This window comes from Myripristis murdjan, chromosome 3 (genome assembly GCF_902150065.1).
Source record: "Myripristis murdjan chromosome 3, fMyrMur1.1, whole genome shotgun sequence".
In the NCBI taxonomy this organism is placed as follows: Eukaryota; Metazoa; Chordata; class Actinopteri; order Holocentriformes; family Holocentridae; genus Myripristis; species Myripristis murdjan.
Window position 1 is genome coordinate 1,207,789 of NC_043982.1, and position 23,892 is coordinate 1,231,680.

Genomic DNA, 23,892 nt, shown 5'->3' on the forward strand with positions numbered 1-23,892 from the left:
AGTATTTCAGAATATTGATGTAGAACTAATTAGAGTGTTGATTGGTGAAGTGTAGTTTTGAAGTTGGTTTAGTGTGGTAACCTTTTGAAATGAGCGATCTTTTGTGATTAGGTCACCACTAGGGGTCACTATAACACTGGGCAAAGCAATGCAGCAGACCCTGTTTGTGAGTTATCCAGAGTGCGCTGATGGCGTTATTTCATTTACAGGCTCAGTAAAGGGATTAGATAAAGGATAATATGCCTCAGTTCTCTTTATTCTTTAGCAGTGCGTTGTTGCCTTTAACATCTGCTGCCGCATGCTGTCCAGAAACACCTTCAGCAGAAATTTCACAGTGACACCAGCCCACAATCATTAGCTGAAAATATGTAAGACCATAGCGTGCGAGCAGGGAGACCACATGACATTTCTTTTGAATGGATGTCTACGGAGAAGATGCCTCAGTACCCTGAACAAACAGCTTTTTTGAGAAAATGGTTGGTGACATAATAAATTGACTTTGTAGCCGCTCATTCCTAACGTGTTCCTCATGATATGATCATTTCAGAGTGAGCCATGATAACTCTGTTAAGAAAAAGATATTCTTTTGTGAAAGACTGCAGTTGAGGCTGCATTCATAGCAATGAGAGACTGCCACTGTTGAGAAATTCAAAAGACGGCTTCATGACGTCAAGGACTGATATGATTATCTTAAAATGGTGCATGTGGTTCAGTCGGACGCCACACTGTTGCCAATGCTGAAACCCATGAGTCTCCTGTCTTCTCCCTATATAGAAAAAAATCCCATTTTTCTGTTATTGGTCCAAGACACACCAATCAATACACAGCTTGTAGAATGGAAATTTGAAAGGAAATTCACATGTTCAATTTTACGTAACTGAATTCCATCCAAGGGAGAATGCCTGGCTCACTAAAGTCTGGTCAAATTATCAAATTAGCCTGTGCAGATTAAATGCAAGGCGCGATTAAGCAACAGCATTGTGTACATTTTCAGAAATATATTTTAATGTACGAGTTGGCTGGAAAACAATCAAATTGATGACAAACCCTGTCCTTGCAACTTGAAAATGGAGAAGCAACTGCCCTCTTGCAGTGCATCTGTCCAATCTGTTGTCAAGTAGTAGAATATCTGGGTTTTTCAAACTTTTTCATGTCCTGGACCCCCACATTGGCTTTCAAGAGACCATGCACCTCGGGTTTAAATTAGGGGTGAGGAAAAAAGTTAATTCATCAAAGTATTGCAATTATTATTATTATTATTAGTAGTAGTAGTAGTAGTATTTTAATATTATTTTTAATTATTATTATTTTTTTTTTTTTGATTCCTCAATCAATACAGAGTAAAGATCATGGTATCACATGAAACTGGATGACCGAAGGAATCCAAGCTCAAGTTCTAAATTTTGGTGAGGGAAGAACTGGCATGGCTATTTTCAAGGACCCTGGGGGTCCTTGTAGGTCCCACTTTGAAAACCACTGACTTGTAGTAGCTTTTATTCACGTCATGTTCTCGTCTTGTCCCCTCTGCAGATTCAGAAAGCCTGGATTGAGAGGACATTTCAGAAAAGGGAATGTGTCCAAATTATTCCCAGCAAAGACGCAAGCAGGTACCGTGCATTTTTAGCCTTGGATTTCCCCTCATTTACCAACCGATATGCTTTTCAATCTAGTGCAAGTCTTTGATCATGTTATGATTTCACCAACGCACCTACAGGGCCCCTCCAAATCCACAGGGCACATTAATTGCAGCAGCTGCTTTTGTCGTGTGAAATGCCACATGATGAAAATGCTAGTCTCCAGTCAGTTGTTCGCCATGATCCATCTCAAACAGCACTCAGTTACATTCCCCATAAAAACATTATGGACATACACTGTGTTGATCTGTTGCATATTTTGTCATATTTATCCAGTTCTGCAAATTGTTGTCTTAATCTCACTTACAATTTCTGTCATTTTGATTTTTCATCAGTTATATTCTTCTCAGACTCTCAAGATGTTGTAATTCAATTTAATTGTGATTCAATCTTAAGTGAGTTTTTACGTTTGTGGCTTACTTTGATTTATTTTTATTTAAATTAAGGACAAAATATCCATTGGGGATATAAAATCATCAAACAAAAAAATATGTAATTTGTAAATAATTTTTCCCCCCATCCCTACTTGCTACCCACAATAAGCTGGCTGATGGCCACACCCATACTGCAATAATGCCCTTACATAACTGTAAAGCTAGTTTCAGGAGAGATTATGTATGAACACACAGATGGATTATGTAGAAGACATCCTAAGTATTTGCTTCTTCTGACAAAAGTTGCATATTTAGCTTTAAACAGACCTAAAAATAAGATCTTAAGATCTTAGATCAGGGGTGTCAAACTGGTGCCATGGAGGGCAGAGAGGCTGCAGGTTTTCATTCCAACCGAAAACTCCACCAGGTGACTTCACTGATTGGTTCCTCCTCTCTGCTTGGAGGTGAAGTGATCAGTAAAATCACTTGCTGGAGTTTTCGGTTGGAATGAAAACCTGCAGCCTCTCTGCCCTCCATGGTACCAGTTTGACACTCCTGTCTTAGATGGATAGTGATAGGTGAGAACAGCATGATGCAAATGGCTGAAACATGTTGTGTGCTCTGTCAGGTGCTGCTGTGGTCAGCTGGTGGCCCAACATGCTACCATCCTGCCCAGAGCCAAAGAGGAAGGCAGTCCACTGGTTCAGATAGAGGTACAGCCTGCAGAGCGCTGGTCCGTACTCAAACACACCCAAGCCACGCCCACCGACGCCTACGGCATCATCGAGTTCCAGGGAGGAGGCCATGTGAACAAGGCCATGGTGCGAAAAGCCAGAGTTGATTTTTTGTGTGTTATACATATGCAACATATTCACTTACAGTCAATTCCCCTCATTGTTTTTACTGTTATTTTGCACATGTATGCTTCAATTCAGATAACATCGCGCTTTCATATATTTTCACACAGTAAGTTAATGGCCTGTGGTATACAATTAATTTATACGTAGTATACAGTAGCTCCGATTTTTCATCGATTTTCATTCACATTCATTTAATCTTCATCTTCGATCTACCGTTTGATTTAATTCAAACCCAGTTCTCCTTAAAGGACCAAAGTAGTTTTCTTTTTTCAACACACTCAGTACAATTCACATATACCTTATGTTATTGTGAACCATTTTCCAGAGCAAAGCATACTTTTGATATCTGAATTCCTTTCTCCTGCCTTCCATCCCAGGCAGACATTTGTTTCAATTCATTTGGTCATAAAATAAAACACCTAAAACATTTCCACCATAAAATACTCCCTGAGGAAAAGATTGCTTTATGAACTACATTCATTTTCAGTGTTAGTTGCAGAGAATTTCAAATAGGTTCATCACCCAAACATTTTATTACATCCATAAAAAAAAAAACACTACTAGTATTAATAAAATATAACCAAAAAGGGAACTTGAGATAATATTCAAAATCCAAAAAAGTATGGTCTGCTTTGGTATGTATAACAAAAGCACACAGGCTCATTGTATATTCATTTATAATCATCACAGTGGAGAAGAGGTTTGTAGTGCAAGTGCAAAGCCTCTCAACACCAGTGCCACCAAAATAAATTCCTGCACATTTACTGTGCATGTGAAATAATCAAAACAATGTCAGTTGTGCCTGAGTAACATGTCCGTGTCCTCCTGCTCGCCGCAGTACATCCGGGTGTCCTACGATTCCAAACCGGACAACCTGCTCCAGCTCATGGTTAAAGACTGGCAGTTGGAACTTCCCACGCTGCTCATCTCTGTCCATGGAGGCCTGCAGAACTTTGATCTGCAGCCCAAACTCAAGCAGGTTTTCGGGAAGGGCCTCATCAAAGCTGCCGTCACCACCGGAGCCTGGATCTTTACCGGCGGAGTCAGCACTGGTACAAAAGCTCGCTTCTCTTTGTCTGGTTGTTTTTACGAGGCTCGCTGTCAGCAGTAGGGTAAAGAGCAGTATATCTCAAAATATTACTGGTGGATTGGCATGAAATTTGGTGGTAACATTCATGTTGGCTGCAGAATGAAACCTGGCAATTTTGGGGACCCAATGACCTTCCCTCTAGTACCACCAACAAGCCCAGTGGGGCATGTGTGATCAATGTAACACTTTTTGTAGTAACACAAATCTGAATTTTTATTACATTTAGGTTTAGTTTGTTTTCACAAACAATTTGTAATCTTTTATTTGCCTTCATTTTTTAAAAATACTTTGTTTCTAAAGAACTTCAGAAAAGTAATACTCAAACAGTATACAGTCTCTCTGCATCACAATTCCTGTATGAGTCTTTGCTATAGGTGGAGTGCAGAAAAACATGATTCATATTTTATTAGAAACTATACTTTTGTTTGCCACAAGAAGCAAAATACAACAAAGTTATTCACACTTTACACAATAACCTATGCAGCTGCAATCAGTTTGACCGATGCATGCACTGCCGAAATACAGATCCGTGCCGCCTTCTTTCACGCAACAGCCCACAGAAAATTAGAGGGGTGGGACTTCACTGAAGGAGGGGTGATGCACACATTCACCCCTCCGCTTTCCCACAGAGCGTGGCCGTCTCTGAGGCAGCGCCCTGGCCGTCGCGCTCCGACTGCTTTCCGCTGCCTCTGCCGTGGTTCCAGCGAGATGTTGGTTGCCCTTGCAGCCTTGGTCGTGCTCAGGCCGCAGGCTGGGCTCCTGTGTGCCAGCCTTCTGCTCTGCTGCTACCGCCCTGCTGGAGTCCAGCCCTGCATTCCAGTACCCATACTACCATACTATTTAGTATGCAAAAAAAGAATTAGTATGTCCCAATACATAGTATGTCAGATGCAGAATGCTAAGAGTACCAGGATGTTCTACTACATCCGGTCAGATTTCGCAGTATGCATGTCAGTATGCTACTCTGGCCATTCTGACCCACAATCCTTTGCGCAGCGGAAGTTACGTCACACTGACTGAGATGCGTGTACAAGCCACGCCCACATACGGAAGACAACATGACACACACATTACACTCAACTCGCTCAGTGACAACAGAAGCGACAGGAAGACAGAAGATAATAAATATGACAGACGACAGCGCAGTATGAAACAGCACTGGCATTTTGACAACAAAATTCAAATGTGGCGCTACAGATGGAGGCGGAAATGAGCAAGATGGTCGGAGGTCAGGGATGATGTATGTAGTGTGTCCCAATAGTATGCATACGCATGCATACTGCATACTACACTACATTCTTTGTAAGGGCAGCTGCAGTACATACTAAAAGTAAAAAGTAGAAGTATGCGATTGGAAACGCAGGGTGCATCTCTCTAATTATCTGTAATGAGACAGGTGGACCACACCCCCCACAAAGCCCAGAGCGCTAATCACAACTTCGAGCCCAAGTGTTCTTCCAGGTCATTCAGAAATCCCGCAAAAGCCCATAGAGTCCCAGCCCAAAACAGCGTCAGCACCAGGAACAGCCGTCTCAGACATCCACCTGCCCACACATACACCATCACACTGTGACACTGTTCTTGACTTAATCTGATTTAAGGTAATTTTACAGAGAATTATGAAACATGTTGACACTATCACTTCCATTCCCTTAATCCATTAGCAGAATCTAAATATAGCAGATCATAGTGTGGTGATTAGCAGAAGACCAGCCTAACCAGGCATTCAGGCCAAATAATCATCTATCACCAGATATATAATGTTTACACAATTCCAGTTATCGAATTTTGGACTGAGCGCTTATTTTCCACCAGATAACACCCCCTGCACAAATCTGCAGTGTAAAGCAACTGTCCTGTACACATTTTCTCCTCTTTTCCTCGTTGATCTTGTAGGGGTGATCCGCCATGTTGGAGATGCATTAAAAGATCATTCGTCGAAGTCCAGGGGGAAGGTCTGTGCCATCGGCATCGCGCCATGGGGCATTGTGGAGAATAAAGAAGATCTCATTGGGAGAGATGTAAGATGCACAAAGAAGTGCAAAACCAAAACTGCTTCAGTGTCAGAAGAGTTCCAAAGTAACAAAGAGACTACAACAGAGGCCCTGTGTTTAAGTATACATTTTTAGGCATTTGGTTCATAGGTCTACTTAGCTCACTTGCCTAGTTAAAGGTTGTTGTATGTAACATTTTAACACTTATACATCATTACCACAATATTACATTAGTATACATTAGTATAATTACTGTGGGATAAAAACATGATCGACTTCTGTCACCAGGTCAGATTTGGAAGGAATTTGCTCTATTGCTTTACAGCTCACAACAGCATCTAGCTTTATCTTATTAGCTGCAGAGCTAATAAGATAATGCTAAATATTCAATTTAACACCATGTTCAGACAACATGTGTCATGTCAAGCAGTAAATTCTAGTTTTTCCACTTTAAAAAGCATGTCTGTTCACACTACTCACATCTGTGATCTTTTTAGGATGCAAAAAAACTTTTTATGGCTTCTTAAAAAGATGTAACATATGGGTCAAAAAATCTTTCTATTGGTCAAATGATTGGTGATATGTTGACTTTAAATCATTGACCTTGAATGCAAAGAGCATGAGTCATCATATCACCAATTGTGCATACTTGTTAACATTGCTGAGTCTTATTTGTTGTGACATTCTGATGAAGGCAGGAATGCTGACACAAAGCTGAAGCAATGGTTCACATCTTGTTTTGGGTGTGCACTTGAACTAGTTTATTTCAAACAAACTAGAGGAGGAGGAAGTTTGGATGAAAAAATTCAGCTGTAAAGAATCTACCAGATATGTGTCATTTTGGTGCAGATATGTTAAGTGTGGTTTTAAAGCCTCTTGCTAATTTGCACAGATGCAACCTAGTTCATTTGCTTGGCTACTCACCTGTTATTTAGAGATCATTTGTCTGTTGTCAGTGGCTGTGATGACAGATTATGTGTGAACCGCAGCTAGGGGAAGCTTGACGCCTAAAACTTGATGTTATATCTAAATGAGGTATAAGAATGCCAAATTAGTGAGAAAGTCATTAGTTAGAAGCATGCACCCATGAGACTTCTACAGTGTAAATTTCTTTCTCTATGTTAACATGATGCCACATATACAAGGATACAAGGATACAAGGAAGTTTATTGGTCATTATACAACAGGCTGTATAATGAAATTAAAATGTGGTTCCCTCTTGACTGATTAATTGATTGTATAAAAAATAAAATTATTAAACATGGAGGAGTGCAGATGGTGCATTTAGTAGTCTCACAGCCTGAGGGAAGAAGCTCCAAGTCGATTTTGCTTGGGGCCCCCAAATTCCTTGAGACGTTCCTGTACGGCAGCGGATACGTCTGTATCTTTTGCCTGACGGCAGCAGGATGAACAGGCTGTGGCTGGGGTGGCTGTTGTCTTTTAGTATCCTTTTGGCTCTGCGCAGGCACCTCACCTCCCCGATATCACTGAGCCTTGGTAGATGGGTACCAATGATGTTTTTTGGGCAGTTTTAATTACTCGTTGCAGTCTTCCTGTCCTGGGCCGTGCACATCCCATGCCAGTTTGTGATGTTTCCAGTCAGGATGCTTTCAATCACTCCTTTGTAGAAGTTGACAAGAACTTGGCGTGGGAATTTAGCTTTCTTAAGTTTCCTTAAGAAATACAGCTGTTTCTGAGCTTTTTTAACCAGGGCAGAGATATGTGAAGTCCACGACAGATTCTCTATTATGTTGATTCCCAGGAACTTAAAACTGCTCACTTGCTCCACCTCAGCTCCATTGATGTAGACAGGGTTGTGTGTCTTTGCCTCCTTTTTTCTGAAATCAACTATCAGCTCTTTGGTTTTGCTGACGTTGAGCAGTAGGTTGTTTTCTGTGCACCATTCTGCAAGATGGTTGATTTCCTCCTGATATGAAAACTCATCATTGTTGGAAATCCAGCCGATGATGGTGGTGTCATCTGCGAACTTCACAATAGAGTTCTCTCCATGTCGGGGGTTGCGGTTGTGGGTGTACAGCGTGAACAGGAGGGGGCTGAGCACACAGCCCTGGGGGGCTCCGGTGTTGAGCACTAGAGTGGAGGAGGAGAGACTGCCAATCTGAACTGACTGGGGTCTGTTTGTGAGGAAGTCCAGTATCCAGCTGCAGAGAGTGGTACTGATGCCCAGAGTGTTCAGTTTTCCAGTCAGCTTCATGGTGGAGATTGTGTTGAAAGCTGAGCTGAAATCAGCAAACAGCATTCTGGTGTAGGTGTTTCTTTTCTCAAGGTGAGTGAAGACTGAGTGGAGAGCAGTGGATATGGCATCCTCTGTGGATCTGTTGGTTCTGAGGGTTAGGGTGAGCGTCCAGACTGGCAGGGATGTTGTTCTTTATGTGCTGGAGAACCAGTTTCTCAAAGCACTTCATCAGGATGGGGGTGAGTGCCACAGGGCGGTAGTCATTTAGATCAGACACTGCAGACTTTTTAGGCACAGGGATGATGGTGGCTGTCTCGAGGCAGGTGGGAACACTCTCCTGTGACAGCGATATGTTGAAAATGTCAGTAATGACATCTACTGTCTGGCACATGTTTTTGGCACGTTTTTAGTACATGGCCAGGGATGTTGTCAGGCCCAGCAGCTTTACTCATATTCACTTTCAGCAGGACTTTCCTCACATCCACTGTGGATACTGACAGTGGCCGGTCCTCTGGAGGCGGAGTAGACTTTACAGCTGACTCTCTGTTGAGGCGATCAAAGCGAGCATAAATGTGTTTAGCTCGTCTGGTAACGTGACCTCACACATGATGGGAGCGCTCCTGCTTTTGTAGCCTGTAACACTTTTGACTGCCTGCCACAAGTCTTTGCTGTTGTTGGTGTTGAGGTCTCTCTCCAGTCTCTGCTGATGCCTTCGCTTTGCCTCCTTGATGCCAGCTTTCAGTTTTGCTCTGGCAGTGTTGTAAGCTTCTTTGTCACCTGACTTAAAGGCAGCTTTTCTGGCTCTACATAGAGCTCTCACCTCTCCATTCATCCAGGTTTTTACCACATCATCAGCACATTTGCTGATGTATGATGTCACTGATGATGTGCATTCTTCAAGGTTGATATGGTTCTCCTGGGTAGCAGCATCTTTGAACATCTGCCAGTCTGTGCATTCAAAACAGTCCTGTAGAGCCGCTGTAGCTTCATCTATCCACACTTTAACTGTTTTTATAGTTGGTTTGACCCTTTTTGTCAGCTGGATTTAAGTAGGTAGCACTTTAATCTATCATCCCTATTTGGTGCAGGTGACAAGGCCCTACCAGACCATGTCCAACCCCCTCAGTAAGCTGTCAGTCCTCAACAACAGCCACTCCCACTTCATCCTGGCGGACAACGGGACTTGTGGCAAGTATGGAGCTGAGGTCAGGCTCCGCCGCCAGCTGGAGAAACACATCTCTCTGCAGAAGATCAACACACGTGAGTCTTCTATTCCACTATCATATAATTAGTCCAAACCTGAGATGCTAATTAGCACCCAAACACCAGCATATCATAAATAGTCCAGAAAACCCTTCTCATGTTAGTCATTACAAATTATGTTTTTTTTCTGTGTAGTTTAATTTGTGTGTTGGGGTAGATTTGAAGTTTTGATATATGCCTTGCAAAATAGAGAATGCTTTTGTACTGCTTGAAGTGGATAAATTTACCATACTGCATTGAAGAATATCGGTTGACAAAATGTTATTTTGGGCAGCAGAATAGGAGAACCAATTTCCAAGGACGTGTCAGCAAACTCCTACCTGGCAGCAGTACCTTGAACATGACAAGAATTTTTGCCAACTAGAGCAACTGCTTTGTATTGACTCTAACCTCTCACCTCCCTACACGTGGTCGTGGTGGTGGTGGTGGTGGTAGTGAGGTGGGGATTGTCCCATTATTATGGCACACTAGAGAATATCAGGTAATTCTGATTGCTCTAAGATTATGGTAATGTACACCTACAACAACAGCAGATATTGCACACTGAGCTAGGTGCCATGGACCTGCATTATTACATGTGCATTGGTGTAAGTAGAAGAGTCCTGCCCCTGCTGTGTCCATGTGACTAATTGTGTGACCTGTGGGTTTCCCTTTGTCATCCTATGCCTGGAGCTGTCAGTAAGGCAGGGACAGCAAAGGGAGGCTCAGCCGTCACCTCTCACTTCAACACCACAGCGGGACCTGGATTGAACCCCAACACACATTACAGCGATCTTACTTTGATATGTGTTACTAAACTTGTCTTCTGTTTTCTTTTTTTCTTTTCTTTCTTTTTTTTTGTTTTGCTACTCCCTAAAATTGGAATTATGATGGTTTAGGTCAGAGATAGGAATTTGGGAAGGAATGATGAAGATCCTCACAAGTATAGTAATACAGTATAAATATGTGTGTATTTGTCTGTGTGTGTGTGCGTGTGTGCGTGTGTGTGTGTGTGTGTGTGTGTGTGTCTGTATGTGTGATGTGTTTCAGGTCTGGGGCAGGGTGTCCCTCTTGTGTGTCTGATTCTGGAAGGTGGTCCCAATGTGATCTCCATCGTGCTAGAGAGCCTGAAGGAAGAGCCTCCAGTCCCTGTTGTTGTCTGTGACGGCAGTGGGCGGGCCTCCGACATCATTTCCTTTGCTCACAGATACTGTGAGGAAGATGGGTGGGTACTGCAAATATACAGGCTTAGCCTTCCATAGGTAATGTAGGCCCAGAATGTCCCACAAAATGGAAAGTGATTGAAATGTGCCAAAAAAAACAAATCATAGACTTTATGTGGGAAACCTATATTCAGGCTTGCCCACAGTTACCCCACAAAGGCCTACTGCTGGTCAGCTCATACGGGACGTATCTCTGCCTCTTGTGGGTGGTACACAGGGGATCCAATTTACTGCCCCCAGAGGCCCCACACTGGCCCAAAATGGGCTTGTTCATTGGGATGACAGTCACCGACAACCTCAGAAATCCTCGTCCTCTTAAATAAAACGGACAGCATCACAGGTTAGCGAGTGTTAATTTCAAACTCTGCATACCAACGATCATGTTATAATCTCATTATTTTAGGGTGGTGAGTGACAGTGTCAGAGATCAGCTGTTGGTCACCATCCAGAAAACCTTCAACTACAGCCGCAGTCAGGCACAGCAGATCTTCATCATGGTCATGGAGTGCATGAAGAAGAGAGCACTGGTAGGTACTGGAAGATGAAAACTGGAAAATTGCCCACAAGACAAACAGTGTTTTCTGTATATGGTTCTAATGTGAGATTCATTACCAACTGATATAAAATTTAGGATATTAAAAGTTTCAGTATGAAGTCAAAGGATGGCTTTAACAAAGATGTACATATTTTTTAACACTGACTAAGTTGACTTATTGTTGTTTTTGATTGACAAGTTTGTTAACACTTTTCAGTGGGAACAGCCTCCATCAGGGTTATGGGATTTTTGGATTTAATATTCATCTGATTCTTTTTTCCATCTACATATTAATAAAACCAAGCTGTTCATTCATATCTTGCACTGTCATTTGTGTATCATTGTCCATCTTTCACACGCATTGCTAGCCAAAACCTACTCAACACACCCTTCATCATCATGATTTTACGTTGCTTTATTTTATGATCAGTTTTAATTTATGCTGTTTTAGAACCATGGTTGTTACAAGGAGATATAATAATAATAATGTTCACATAAGCCCTGGTCTGAGAGGAAGCAACAAAATTTCACATAAAAACATTTTATGAAAAAAGTTCTCACCTTGTTCATTATCTATGCTTCATGATTCAGCCAGCATGCTTGTTTCAATATATTCTCACAGTATTTCAATCATAATATTTTATTGAAAAAAATATTAGAAAAGTAGGGCAAAGAATCAGTTCAATTTGTAAGACCTCTGAATCCATAACAGTAAAACCGTACTGGCTATTTAACAGAATAGAATAGAATAGAATAGAATTTCCATAACAAAAGTGGAAAATTGCCTTTGATAGAGTTTCATGGGGAAAATTGCCTTTGATTTCATAGGGTTATTCACATGTGCAGTGAAGTAGTAATGAATTAGGAACAGGGTAATGGCAGTTAGAATGGACATCACATTCTTGATGGCTCTGTTTATCTGATAGCAAGACACAACCTTGGTGTTGTCAGATGTTTTTTTTTTCCATCACTGGGGAACAAAATGCCACACAGCAGACTGAAACCTGAACGAGGATCCTCAGTCACTGTGTCTATACAGCAGTGACTTTACCTGCCTCACCAACATAAAACAAAACTCATCTCCGATCCAGATTTTGAAGGAGTAAAAACTCAATTCTGAATGGCATTTCTTTTATACAGCTGAAACTGCAAACATTTTCAATACTACAGCTCAAATTGTGGAATTTTTGTATCATGAAATGTCACAAACTTCAATTCTATATCCATTGGCGTCTGTATTTATCTTGAACACAAATACGTGGAATGCCTCACAAACTAGCATAGCCTTTGGAAGGAGGGGAGTATAGGAGATTCAGTTTGGTTTGGGGCCTTGTTGGGCTGGCAGCAGCAGGTGACGCTCCATGTAATTTCCAGTGTAATTTGGTGCACAGCTAAGTGTTTCTTTGAGACAAATATATTTGTGTCAAATATGTTGTGCATTATAAGGTTTTGAATATGTTGTGCATCACATGGACAGTTGTGATGTGTCGTGTAATCACACTTTTTTTCCTTTGACCTAAAACTCACAGCTTAATGGAGATTGTCAGTTGTTCATTTAATCCCACAATCCACTGCATGTTTCCATGAACAGCTGGAGATCTTGTGCACCAGAATTTACAATGCATTTAAACAGGCAGACAGGGCTCCCTTGTAATCATCTCAGTTCACTAACAATGATGTATACCCAGATTAATATCCACTGGGTCTGCTGTGATTTGGGACGTTTTGTAGGGTCAAATGGGTCTCTGGTTTAATCATTTAGATTGTTTATGTGAAATAACAAAAAGTGACAACTACTCTTGTGAGATTAAGCAGACAATTAGGGGAAGACACCACAGGGGAAGCTGTTTGGTATTTAGATATTTTTCACATTACATAGATAATTCACAGTCCCAGTTTGATAGTGATTAAGGAAATGCAGTAAATATTGGAACTGTCATCAAACAGAATAAGGTTATAATAATCAGAGCACGGAATCCTGCTTCACACAGGTTTCTACTGAACCGATCCCTTTTTACTTGAGCATACAAATGCCTTAGTCCAATTTCTTTTCACTTTTTCAAACAGTGCCGGTTTATGCTCAGATGTGGTAATGTCAGCAAAACAAACTTGGGGCTTTTAGACCAATTATTATATCCATAGCAAGTGTTGTTTCAAGGAACTGCATTTAAGTTTAGCTGCTTTTTATGGCATGACATCTGATACATTATCTATCTATCTATCTATCTATGGATTAGTAAAGGATATGGAGGCAGACTCCATCAAAGTTTGTAACTGTGTTCCTTCTTAGCCAAATAATAAAAGAGAATAAAAGAGATCTTGCGTTCTCAACGTGTCCTAAAATAAATAAAATAAATAAATCCTATCTGGTTAAATAAAGTTTAAATAAAAAAAATAGGTAATGTGTAGGTAATAAAATTTGAAAGGATACATTTACTCTGGCATGTTATGACCTGTTTGAAAGAAAACCTACCCTAACCCTGAGGTCCAAGTTAAAATCAAGTTGAAATCATTTAGAATAGTCATGGGCCAAGCAGCTCCAGCTCAACAGTAAGCTGAGAAACCAATAAATTGCAAAAGGTGGTGAGATTTTTAAAAATTCAGTTACTGTCAAACGTAACTTAGCTCATTTAAAAAAAAATATTTGAAATCTTATGAATACAGTTGCTGCAATTTATGCACTCTATGACAGTGCATGCAGTAACATTATATTGGTCTATGCATACAATCAATCAATCTAGATAATGTCATATATGGACTGCAGAAGAAGACCAATGTTGTTGAATCACTGCAGCCAGGGCCGCTGCTAAGCCCCCACCCCACCCCACCGAACAAACACACACAACCTTCCAAATTCCACTCAAACAGATGTGATTTATTTTTAAATAGACATTAAAGATAAACATAAACAAGAAAAGGTATAAATTAAGTAATATATAAAATATGGGGGTTCTGTTTTAATTTTTGGGAATTCTGTTTTTTACCTTTTACTCTTATTTTACTAACAAAAAAGAGTGTGTTTTAATGTTAATGACTAAAATGTTAATGACTAAAATGCACACAAATGATTTAACAATGTTAAATTATTATTTGTTTTAAAAATGTAAATTACTTATCAAACAGACCTAACAATTCAGCTACCAGTGAATGAGCAGTAGTATGCATGTGATAACACAGATAAGTCAAAAAAATAAGCCGAAGTGATACCTCTTCTTTGAATAGACAAGCTAAGCCAGCTGTTAGCCAGTGAAAATAGAGCGGAGTGCTTTGTTACACAATCTATGTCAGTGTGCTGCTGTAGCCTGGAAAGTTTCTTTGCCTGTTGGACTCGTACGGTGCCGGTGCAGGTGTTGTAATTTTTTTTCTTGGTGGTGCAGGTGCAGGTGAAACGACTGGAGGGGTTGTGCCACCCAGATTTGCTTCCCTTCTCCCAATGCGTGAGACTTGAGAGCCCTGCCTCAGTCACCAAAACATAAGGCTAACAAGCTATTAAGGCAATAGCACCTGCGCAGTGCACCAGAGGCAGAGCAGCAAACTCTGATGGAAAAAAAGACGTGCACTTGAAGACTGTACCATTTCATAGAAGGGGTGTGTGTGAGGGGGCCTTTTTTAGGTAAAACATTTATTTTGTTCAAATTTAGTAGGGTACACAATTTAAAAAGACAACGGTGGGCCTGTTCAAAACTAATTTATACATTTTTTTGTTATGTAATAATGTTATAATTATTATGACATTTTTTTTTATTATCAACCTTAATTTTTGGGGGCCCCTGCAGGTACTTGGAGCCCTACGCGCTGTGCGTAGTCTGTGTATAGGGAGCAGTGGCCCTGACTGCAGCTAAATTTTATCAGTTTGAATCAGCTGTGTATTTGCTGTCTTGAACACAGCCCGACCCATTCCTCCTGCCAACGAATGACTTAAATCTCTCATTCACTGAGTATCTGCCAAAGCAAGACTTGTGAAACTTGTACCATAGTTGATAATATATCCACGTAAAAGAAAAAGCAGTGCAAGAGAACTATATCTATCTATCTATCTATCTATATGTAGCACCCCAGCACCCTATGCCAGTTATCAGTTACTTTAACTCACCTTTAGATAGATAGATAGATAGATAGATAGATACTTTATTCATCCCGAAGGAAATTCACAGAATGATGGGGTGTTTGGGTTCGTTGTCAGGTAGATACCATGAAGGTTTACCTATGTTGAGTGAAATAAAAGTACTCTAACTGCCGGAGGTGAGGTGAATTTGAGTCACGAGGCTCCAAAATGAAGAAATAGTCATAAGTAGTCCTACCAGAAACTCCGCTGCGTCCCAAAAGTCCCGCTCACTGCAGTCCTCTGAGCCAAAATGGCGGCTCCGTTCAGCACGGCCTCCACGCTAATGCAGAAAAGTCTCTCCTCCCGCGTCGCCAGAGGTGCAGCAGGGCTTTACCTGGTCGCCAAGTGCGCTATCTGGTATCCTCTCGTCCGTCTCTTCTCCTCCGGTGCAGGCTGGAGGCTACAGGCCAGGGTGCTAGCAGGCTTTAGCGCCAAACTAATTAAGTTCAATGTCCAATGGCGCTAGCTTGGCGGCTAACAACTAACGCTATCACTTAGCAGCGATTAGCTTAGCGGCTATCAGCTCGGCCGAAAAAAAAAAAAAAAAAAACAACACACGATAAACTTCAACAAACTGAAACAAACTACTGCACTTAACTTAGTACAGCTACAACAATGACTCACTGTGAGTTTATCCTGTAGGGATACTTTTATCCACACACTTTCAACACCACAATAGTCCGTATTTTATGTTCAGTTTTTTCACACCCTTCTCTCTCCAAACGCCTTCGTTTTTTTCGCATCTCCGCACTTTTTTTCACTCCCTTCTCCTGGCCTCTTTTCTTACCCTGCCCAATTGCTACAGGTAACTTTGATTGACACATCAAACAACCAATAAAACAAAATGAATAATGGTAAAGGCACAATCTGTGTGTTTTTCTTCAGTTAACATTCAATATGGTTTAGTACTGCTTATTTTCAACACACATTACATTTTTTTTCTTTACATCTTAGGAAATAAGAAATTGCATCAGTCTCTTAGTTAACCAGTTTTCCTTTTGTTGTGAAACTAAAATATTTTCAGTTTAATGAATGTTAATGAATATTGTCCATGTAGAGTTATTAGGAATTAACTTCTATTTTAATCTCCTTTTTTTTTTTTTTTTTACATCCGGGCTACATATATATGTAGGCGAAGTTAGGCGAACAGCTCAAATCTGCTACTGAGTTTGTTTTGTTTGTTTGTTTACTGTGTTTGTGTTTTGCAGATCACAGTGTTTCGCATGGGTTCAGAGGGGCAGCAGGACATCGAGATGTCCATCCTGACAGCTCTGCTGAAAGGTACCAGTGTGGGGATGTGATGTCTAGCGTGTACACATTGCTAATGTACAAAGCAATAAGCCATGAGAGGCTGTGGTTTGCAGTTATTTCAGAACAGCTAAGGGGCATTATTAGGCATGATGCAAAGCGGAGCTTAACCCTGGCACATCGTCCAACATAACTGCTGAAATCGGTTCACCTTTTAATGGGAAAGGTGAACCCTACGATTAAAAAGTAAAAGTAATGGAGAACATGGTTTAGCTCCATTTTGATGATTGTTTTAAAATCAATAGCCAGATCTCTTTTGGTGCACCAGGTCTGAAAACAGACTACATAGTCAATTTAAGTGTCCCAGCTTTGTTTCTTGACTTTTCCACCTCTTCAGTTACTCTCTCATTATTTTAAGAATGTCTCCTTTCTTTTTTCTCTTCCCCCTCCATCCTGTCCATCTCTTTCAACCGATCACCCAGGCTTAGCCTGAGGCGGATCTACGGGTGGGCCTGGATGGGCGTAGGCCCACCCAGATTGACAGCTTGCCCACCCTATCAGATCAGTCCAAGAGGTTTTTTTTTCTTTCATCATATCATTTTATACATGTCTATCTAAAAAAATAAACAAAATGAAATAACAGGCCCATCCAGAATTTTTTAGGCCCACCCATTAGCCATGTTCTGTATCCGCCACTGGGCTTAGCCCACCCAACAATCTGATATTTTTAAGCAAACTGCAGGCTGGAGACTAATTGCCTTAGTACTGAAACTGTATTGCAGTCACAAGTGTTTACAGAGTATTGTACATACTTCTTAGCTTTGAACGCGGCTCAGCCAGTCACAATCAAGGACCAGAACTATCAGTTTTTTAATTCCCAATTTTCCTAGATTTGTTTTGCATGGGTTTAGCTCTATGGAAGAGCATTAGGGCCACAAAAAAAAGTCAGAATTGTGACTTTATTCTCACAATTCTGTCATTTTCCTCAGAAGTCTGATTAATCTCAGAACTCAATTTTTTGGGTCTGCAACAACCAGAAGACATAGATAGCACCTGTAGGTAAACATTTTCTCACTGTGTTATGATAATTTGTTCATACCATGTTCCAAAGTATCGTATGAAAAGCTATGCTCCTGATTTGCCTTGTCCCTACATATTGATTCTATACTTACACATTGAGCTGTACAACAATTATACGTGCTGGCAGAGCCAGCCCAAGCCCTCATGGGGCCCTAAGCAGAATTTGATTTGGGCACCCCTCGGTGCCACCAATACTATTGACTATTGTCAGTGCTTGCTCATTTACATAACTAAATCTAAATCTAACACTAACATACCCATTATCAATTTTATTTGCTGTACCTGTGTTGCTTGCTACCTGGCATGTTTTTACTCTTTTATGGCTTTTAATCTGAAAAGATAACAAAGTCACAGGAGTGGTGTGGTGTTTATCTGTATTATAATATTCAAAGTTATACAGTAAGTGGCATAGTGAATTTGGTTTATTGAAAAATAACTAAATAAACTAGCAGACAGTGCATTTACTTAACAGCTTAACCACACTTCCTCCCTAAGTAAACTTTCTTTCTTAAGGAAAAATAAATAAATAAATGAATAAACACAAATGCAAAAAGACAATATCAAATAAATAACTAAAATAAATAACTAAAAAAAAATCCACCACCAGCCACATCAGCAGAGGCTGAAAGAGATGCAGCAGGGAATGGAGGACCATTGAATACTTGGGCTGCAAAGTGCCACTTGCCTTCAGAAGAGGACGGACACAACACAACACAACACAACACAACACAACACAACACAACACAACACAACACAACACAACACAACACAACACAACACAAAATAAATAAATAAATAAATAAATATTGTATCTACAAACCTTCCGTGAACTCTCTCAAAGAGTTTCATCAGATGGAATCAAAAATAACCACCTAACCGATATTTAGCTGAGCAGAAATCAAGTCATGTTTTTATTCATATGTATAATTTGGCAAAAAAACGTCATCACGTTGAAATACACAGGCATGGCCCGACATCATTATAAATCAATAGTTCAAATACATTCATCATGTCTTCCATTTAACTAAAAAACGTTTTTGGTCCTTTTAATCAGACATGGGATGTTTATTTACCTTGATAGTTTCGGAGGTCAATTGTCACTCTTCTCTGACAATGTCACACTAACCTCGCGACAACTGCCACCTACAGTACATGCAGTAGGTTACTGTAGCGGGTGGCAGAGGTCAGACTGGGAATGGGCGGCTCGCCCCGGGGTATTATTATTTTTTTTTTAATAAATGCAGGTTAAATACGGGAAATTTACGGGAAAATACTAACACGGGAGGGGGCCGGGAAAGGAGGGTAAAATACGGGAAAATCCCGGCCAAAATGGGATACTTGACAGGTATGTGTCTTGCACCCTTTGAAAGTTGATCCAACATTTACCCCAGTATTGTCTCTTGCTCGCCCACTCTCTCCTATTATCTTCCTTGTTGCCTCCATCAAAATTTTCCTCAGGTTTCTTGGGTTCTGCTATGATTTGTGTCCTGGCAGCAGCTAGCGAGCTAGCTGGACACAGTTGCTGCTGGTGACGTGGGGATGTTGGACTGTAGAGCGTTAAGTCTTGTTCATGAGCCGCTCCACCAAACGTCCACAGTGCAGGAACAGGCTTTCAGGGCGCAGAGCGACCGTGACGGAGGCACCGCTCTACTCATTACATGTCAATGTAGCATTAAAATGACGCTGAAGCTGTTATTATATAGGTAAATTTGTTATATGGGGTTGCTATAACACTAAAACTGCATTTTTGTATGATTACCATTATAATATATCATCAAAATTTCAAGGGACATTTCAAGCGCCTTTGGAGGCCCCCCAAGGGCGAGTCTCAAGTCTTAAGTTTCATAAACTCCACTTTGTGTTTCACTTGACTGGAATTATGAACAAACTGTAGGGTGCATTACTTTCATAACTGGAGGTATTTATGAATATGAGATAAAGTGAAACTTAACATTTCAGTTTTGTTTGTTTGTTTGTTTTTTTAGGTACCAATGCCTCAGCACCAGACCAGTTAAGTCTGGCTCTGGCATGGAACAGGGTGGACATTGCTCGCAGTCAGATCTTTGTCTATGGACACCACTGGCCTGTGAGTTTGCAGAAACAAAATCAATCAATCAATCAATCAATCAATCAATCAGTCTACCTACCTATCTCAGCAGTTCAGTAACAACACACCTGAACACGTATCTTACTGACTGTTACAGAACTGTTATTCAGTTTGTTAGAGGTGAGAACATAATCCAGCCAATTACAGGAAATAACACCAAACCACAAGGGATTATGGGTAGAAGGAGAGGATGCAGGTCCGATTGGGAAAGCCAATAACAAAATGAAGTCTTGCTTGATGCTTTCTTTGTGTGTCGTTAGGTAAGAACACCAGAGAAAAAGAGACAGATAAGTCCGTCAAGTGTGAAGTAAAAGTGTGGAGTGTAAGAGTGTCAAAGTGTAGAAATCTAAAGTTACAGGAACAGGAAGCACATGGGGTTTGTTTTCTTGTTCCTTGCTAAGCCTCTTGCACCATAATATTTCTGGTGCTGTGGCTCCAATTTTCATTTCCATTTTCAATGGATTTGTATTTAATTAATTTTACAGAAAGACAAAAACAAACACTAAGTGAAAGTGTGTTGTCCCTGCCAGATGTTTTGTGTTTAAATGCTTATGAAAGCATCTTCCATAAGCATTTAAACACAACACATCTGATCCAACATAACGGCTCTGGCCTTTAAATATAGAATTTTAATAATTGTGAAGTCTTGTAAATACATTCTTCTTCTTCTTCTTCTTCTTCTTCTTCTTCTTATGCAACATTACAATGAAAATAAACTTTTAATTAAAAGCAAGGTTTGTGTTGGTGTTGCTAATACTGTAAATTTTGAAAATGCAGTTTTCAAATTTATAGCAAATGAATATTGGCCTTAAATATCAGTTATCACTGTCCTGGATTAGTAATAATCAGTATAGGCCCTGGAAATCACTATTGGTCAGTCCCTAATTTGTGCGCATCATTTGTGCCAGTACAATGAACCCTAATCTAGAGGATCTTCTGACCATCAATCTGTGTATTTCTGCCTCACTGTGTCTTTTATGATGTCTATCTAGCCCGTGAGTGCCTTGCCCAGCGACCGGCCAAAAAGCCCAGCAGCTGTCCAGCGTGGAGGTGGAGGTGGGGGGGCAGGTAAAGGGAAAGCCAGGGGGAAGAAAGGCAAGGGTGCCAAAACCAAACCAGAACCACCTGAAGAGACAGACCCCAGAAAGCTGGAGCTGCTCAACTGGGTAAGCCACTGGACATCAAGGACACGGGAACTAATTTTCACTGGGGGGGTTCAGTCAGGCTGTATGGCCCGGTCTGGAATGTCGGGGCTTGGGGACCGCTGAGTTAAGGTGTCAGTAGAGGGCGCATGGAGAAAAATCACTAAAACTCAACATATCTCTATTGTTTGACATCAGATGAAGACATGCCTCCAGTTTGGAGTTATTTATAACTCACTGAAGTGTGTTGTTTTATTTTCTGGAGGTATTTAATCATCCGGTGTCAAACGACTGAGATGTGTTGAATTGTAATGAGTTTCTTCATACGCTCTCCATTGACTCCAGTACAACTGGTGCCAAGGTGATTCAGTGACCTCTCCATCGTTTTACTCTCCTTGGGTCCTGCAAAGGAATGTGTGCACATGAGGATGATGAGGTGACCACATAAGGATGCATTGCCACAGGGGCGCCATGGTTTTGTTGGCGCGGCATGCGTCTGGCGATGCGTCTCAGCGTGATTGCCCCTCTGCACGCAGTTGACATATTTTTCGTTTTACTTGCATTAGGTGTAGTAGATTAATACACATTTTATTTTCTCCCCCCTGTCCACACCCTAAGTGACAGCCACATTCAAGATATCTCCAAAAGAAAGCAAATGATACAGCACCCTCAGCACCCCCACTTCCCGCGCCGGTGCTGGATATGAAATGTGAAGCTTTGATTGAATTATAGTCATATGATTTTGAAAACTAGATAATGAGAAAAGATAAATACCATTTAACTCAGATCACTGTGACTAAAGGTAATGTGTTGCCTCTTGCTGAATGTCCTGCAGGTGAACTCTCTGGAACAGGCCATGATGGATGCCTTGGTGCTAGACAGAGTGGACTTTGTCAAGCTGTTAATAGAAAATGGTGTCAACATCCACCACTTCCTCACTATTCCTCGCCTGGAGGAGCTGTACAACACGGTGAGCAGGTCCACAGCCTCGGTTACACACATCAGAATGTACTGCATCACTTTGAACAAGGACAATGTGTCCTTCCAAGGGAGAGATCACTCCATTGCAGAGGGTTCAGCCAGCTGTCCATAGCACCCTGCTAGTCCGTGAAGGTGTTGCAGGTGGTCCCTGACCATGCAGTCTATAATGGAGTTTGAATGCTGGAAGTGATATACATTTCTGTTTATTACTGTTACGCACTCTGCCCTCCTTGTTTTCTCTCGCTCTTTCTGTCTGTCTCTCTGTCTTTCTCAGGTGAGCATGATCACCTGATTGGAGGGTTGGCCCTGCCCTATATAAGGAAGGCTGGGGCTGAAGGAATTCTCCCTCCCAGATGAGCAGCCTGCTGATCATCCCAGGGTGTTTTTGTCGTGTTGTTCATTATTTTATGTTTGTTGCTTTTGAGGATGTAGGTCAGGTAGTCCAGTTTTCATAGCTTTGTTTCCTTGTTTGCTTTAAGCACTGTTTTGGTAGTTTAAGGTGAAGCTCTGGGTCTGACCACCTTCTCCATCCTTTTGTTCTTTTTGGCCAGGCCTCCAGGCTCCTATAGTTTTGGTTAATTTCTGGCAATTACTTTTGTAAAATAAGATTCATTTTTGCTCAGGAATTATATGTTCTATGTGTTTCTGGTCACAAGGTGGAGCCAAATGTTTGTTGTTGTGGCTGTAACAATTACTTCTTTTTTGTGAAAAATCAAATTCATCCAAATGTGAAAAAAATGAAGAAAAGTTGACTTCTCTGTGTGGACATGACAAATGGTGCTCATTTGGTCCTTGGTAGCCTCTGCTGATGTTGGAATGTGTTATCGTTCCTGGCCTGCGTGTTCAGTGGTCCCTCGTTAATCGCGGGAGTTACGTTCTAAAAATAACGCGCAATAGGCGAAATCCGCGAAGTAGTCAGCTTTATTTTTTACAATTATTATAGATGTTTTAAGGCTGTAAAACCCCTCACTACACACTTTATACACTTTTCTCAGACAGGCATTAACATTTTCTCACTTTTCTCTCTTGTTTAAACACTCTCAAAGTTCAAACCTTCGTAGAAAAATAAGTCCAGTAAAAAAAAATCATGCAAAATTGCACTAAAAAAAATCCACGAAACTGCGAGGCCGCGAAAGGTGAACCGTGTTATAGCGAGGGACCACTGTACATACACACATGCATCTTTATTTTGGCTTTTTAGTCGACATTTTGGCTCCCTGTCCTTACGTAAGACATATTATTCAGATATAAAGAAATAGCAGATGTGATAAATGTTGAAGATATTGTTGCCTTGAAGTTATTCACACAGTTGTATTCCATGGGCTTTTGAGATTGTCCTTTAAAAAACAATCTAGCTCTTACAGGAATACTCCAATGTTTTGGACAAGGTACCATTTTTCCATCTTATCCAGAATGAGACAAGCAGTTGGACACCATTTTCACCTCTGTATGGTGAAAATGGTGGTTCACTTCCTATGGGTAGCATTTCAGGTTAGCTTAGCATGACTAATAAGAAATAAACCTCACAACCTCACAGCAGCTCTGAATCTGCTGATAATTTGAAATACACACCAAAGAATTAAAAAAAAAAAAAAATCAAAGGAGAGTGGTTTTTAGGAGAAATTAATTTGTGGTGGATCTTCCTATACCTTCAGCAGTGCACGGATCACTGGATCACTGCAGTAGACAGAAGGATAAATGTATTCAACAGTTACAGCTCCAATCATTTACCTTCCCCTGAAACCACTCTTAAAAAAAAAAAAAAAAAAAAAAAAATCCAAGATGTGTGCCATCTAGCAACAACTATCCTACGTTGGCCAACAATTGTGGAGGTTATTATTTTGATCAGTTTTTGTGTTTTTTTGTGTCCTTCTACAGAGATTAGGTCCAACCAACACACTGCACTTTGTGGTCAGAGATGTGAAAAAGGTATGTTGTAGAATAAATAAATTACATATATTATAAATTATATATATATAATATGTGTGTGTACATATATATGCATCTGGTGATGTGTGTACATACACTACTCACAAAAATTTAGGGATATTTGGCTTACGGGTGAAATTTACAGAAAATG

The 23,892-nt window shown here is 40.7% G+C and overlaps 1 protein-coding gene across 1 annotated transcript in view; it reads left to right on the plus strand.

The window, feature by feature from the left end:
• Positions 1-23,892, plus strand: part of LOC115380406 (transient receptor potential cation channel subfamily M member 1-like) — a 50,641-nt gene that overhangs the window by 2,846 nt on the left and 23,903 nt on the right. The window contains exons 3-14 of the mRNA XM_030081580.1: positions 1,531-1,607; positions 2,637-2,829; positions 3,707-3,920; positions 5,855-5,979; positions 9,238-9,409; positions 10,442-10,616; positions 11,018-11,141; positions 16,463-16,535; positions 19,568-19,668; positions 20,682-20,855; positions 21,667-21,801; positions 23,691-23,741. Of these exons, the coding sequence (XP_029937440.1) occupies positions 1,531-1,607; positions 2,637-2,829; positions 3,707-3,920; positions 5,855-5,979; positions 9,238-9,409; positions 10,442-10,616; positions 11,018-11,141; positions 16,463-16,535; positions 19,568-19,668; positions 20,682-20,855; positions 21,667-21,801; positions 23,691-23,741 (1,614 nt within the window). The remainder of the gene's footprint in view (positions 1-1,530; positions 1,608-2,636; positions 2,830-3,706; positions 3,921-5,854; positions 5,980-9,237; positions 9,410-10,441; positions 10,617-11,017; positions 11,142-16,462; positions 16,536-19,567; positions 19,669-20,681; positions 20,856-21,666; positions 21,802-23,690; positions 23,742-23,892) is intronic.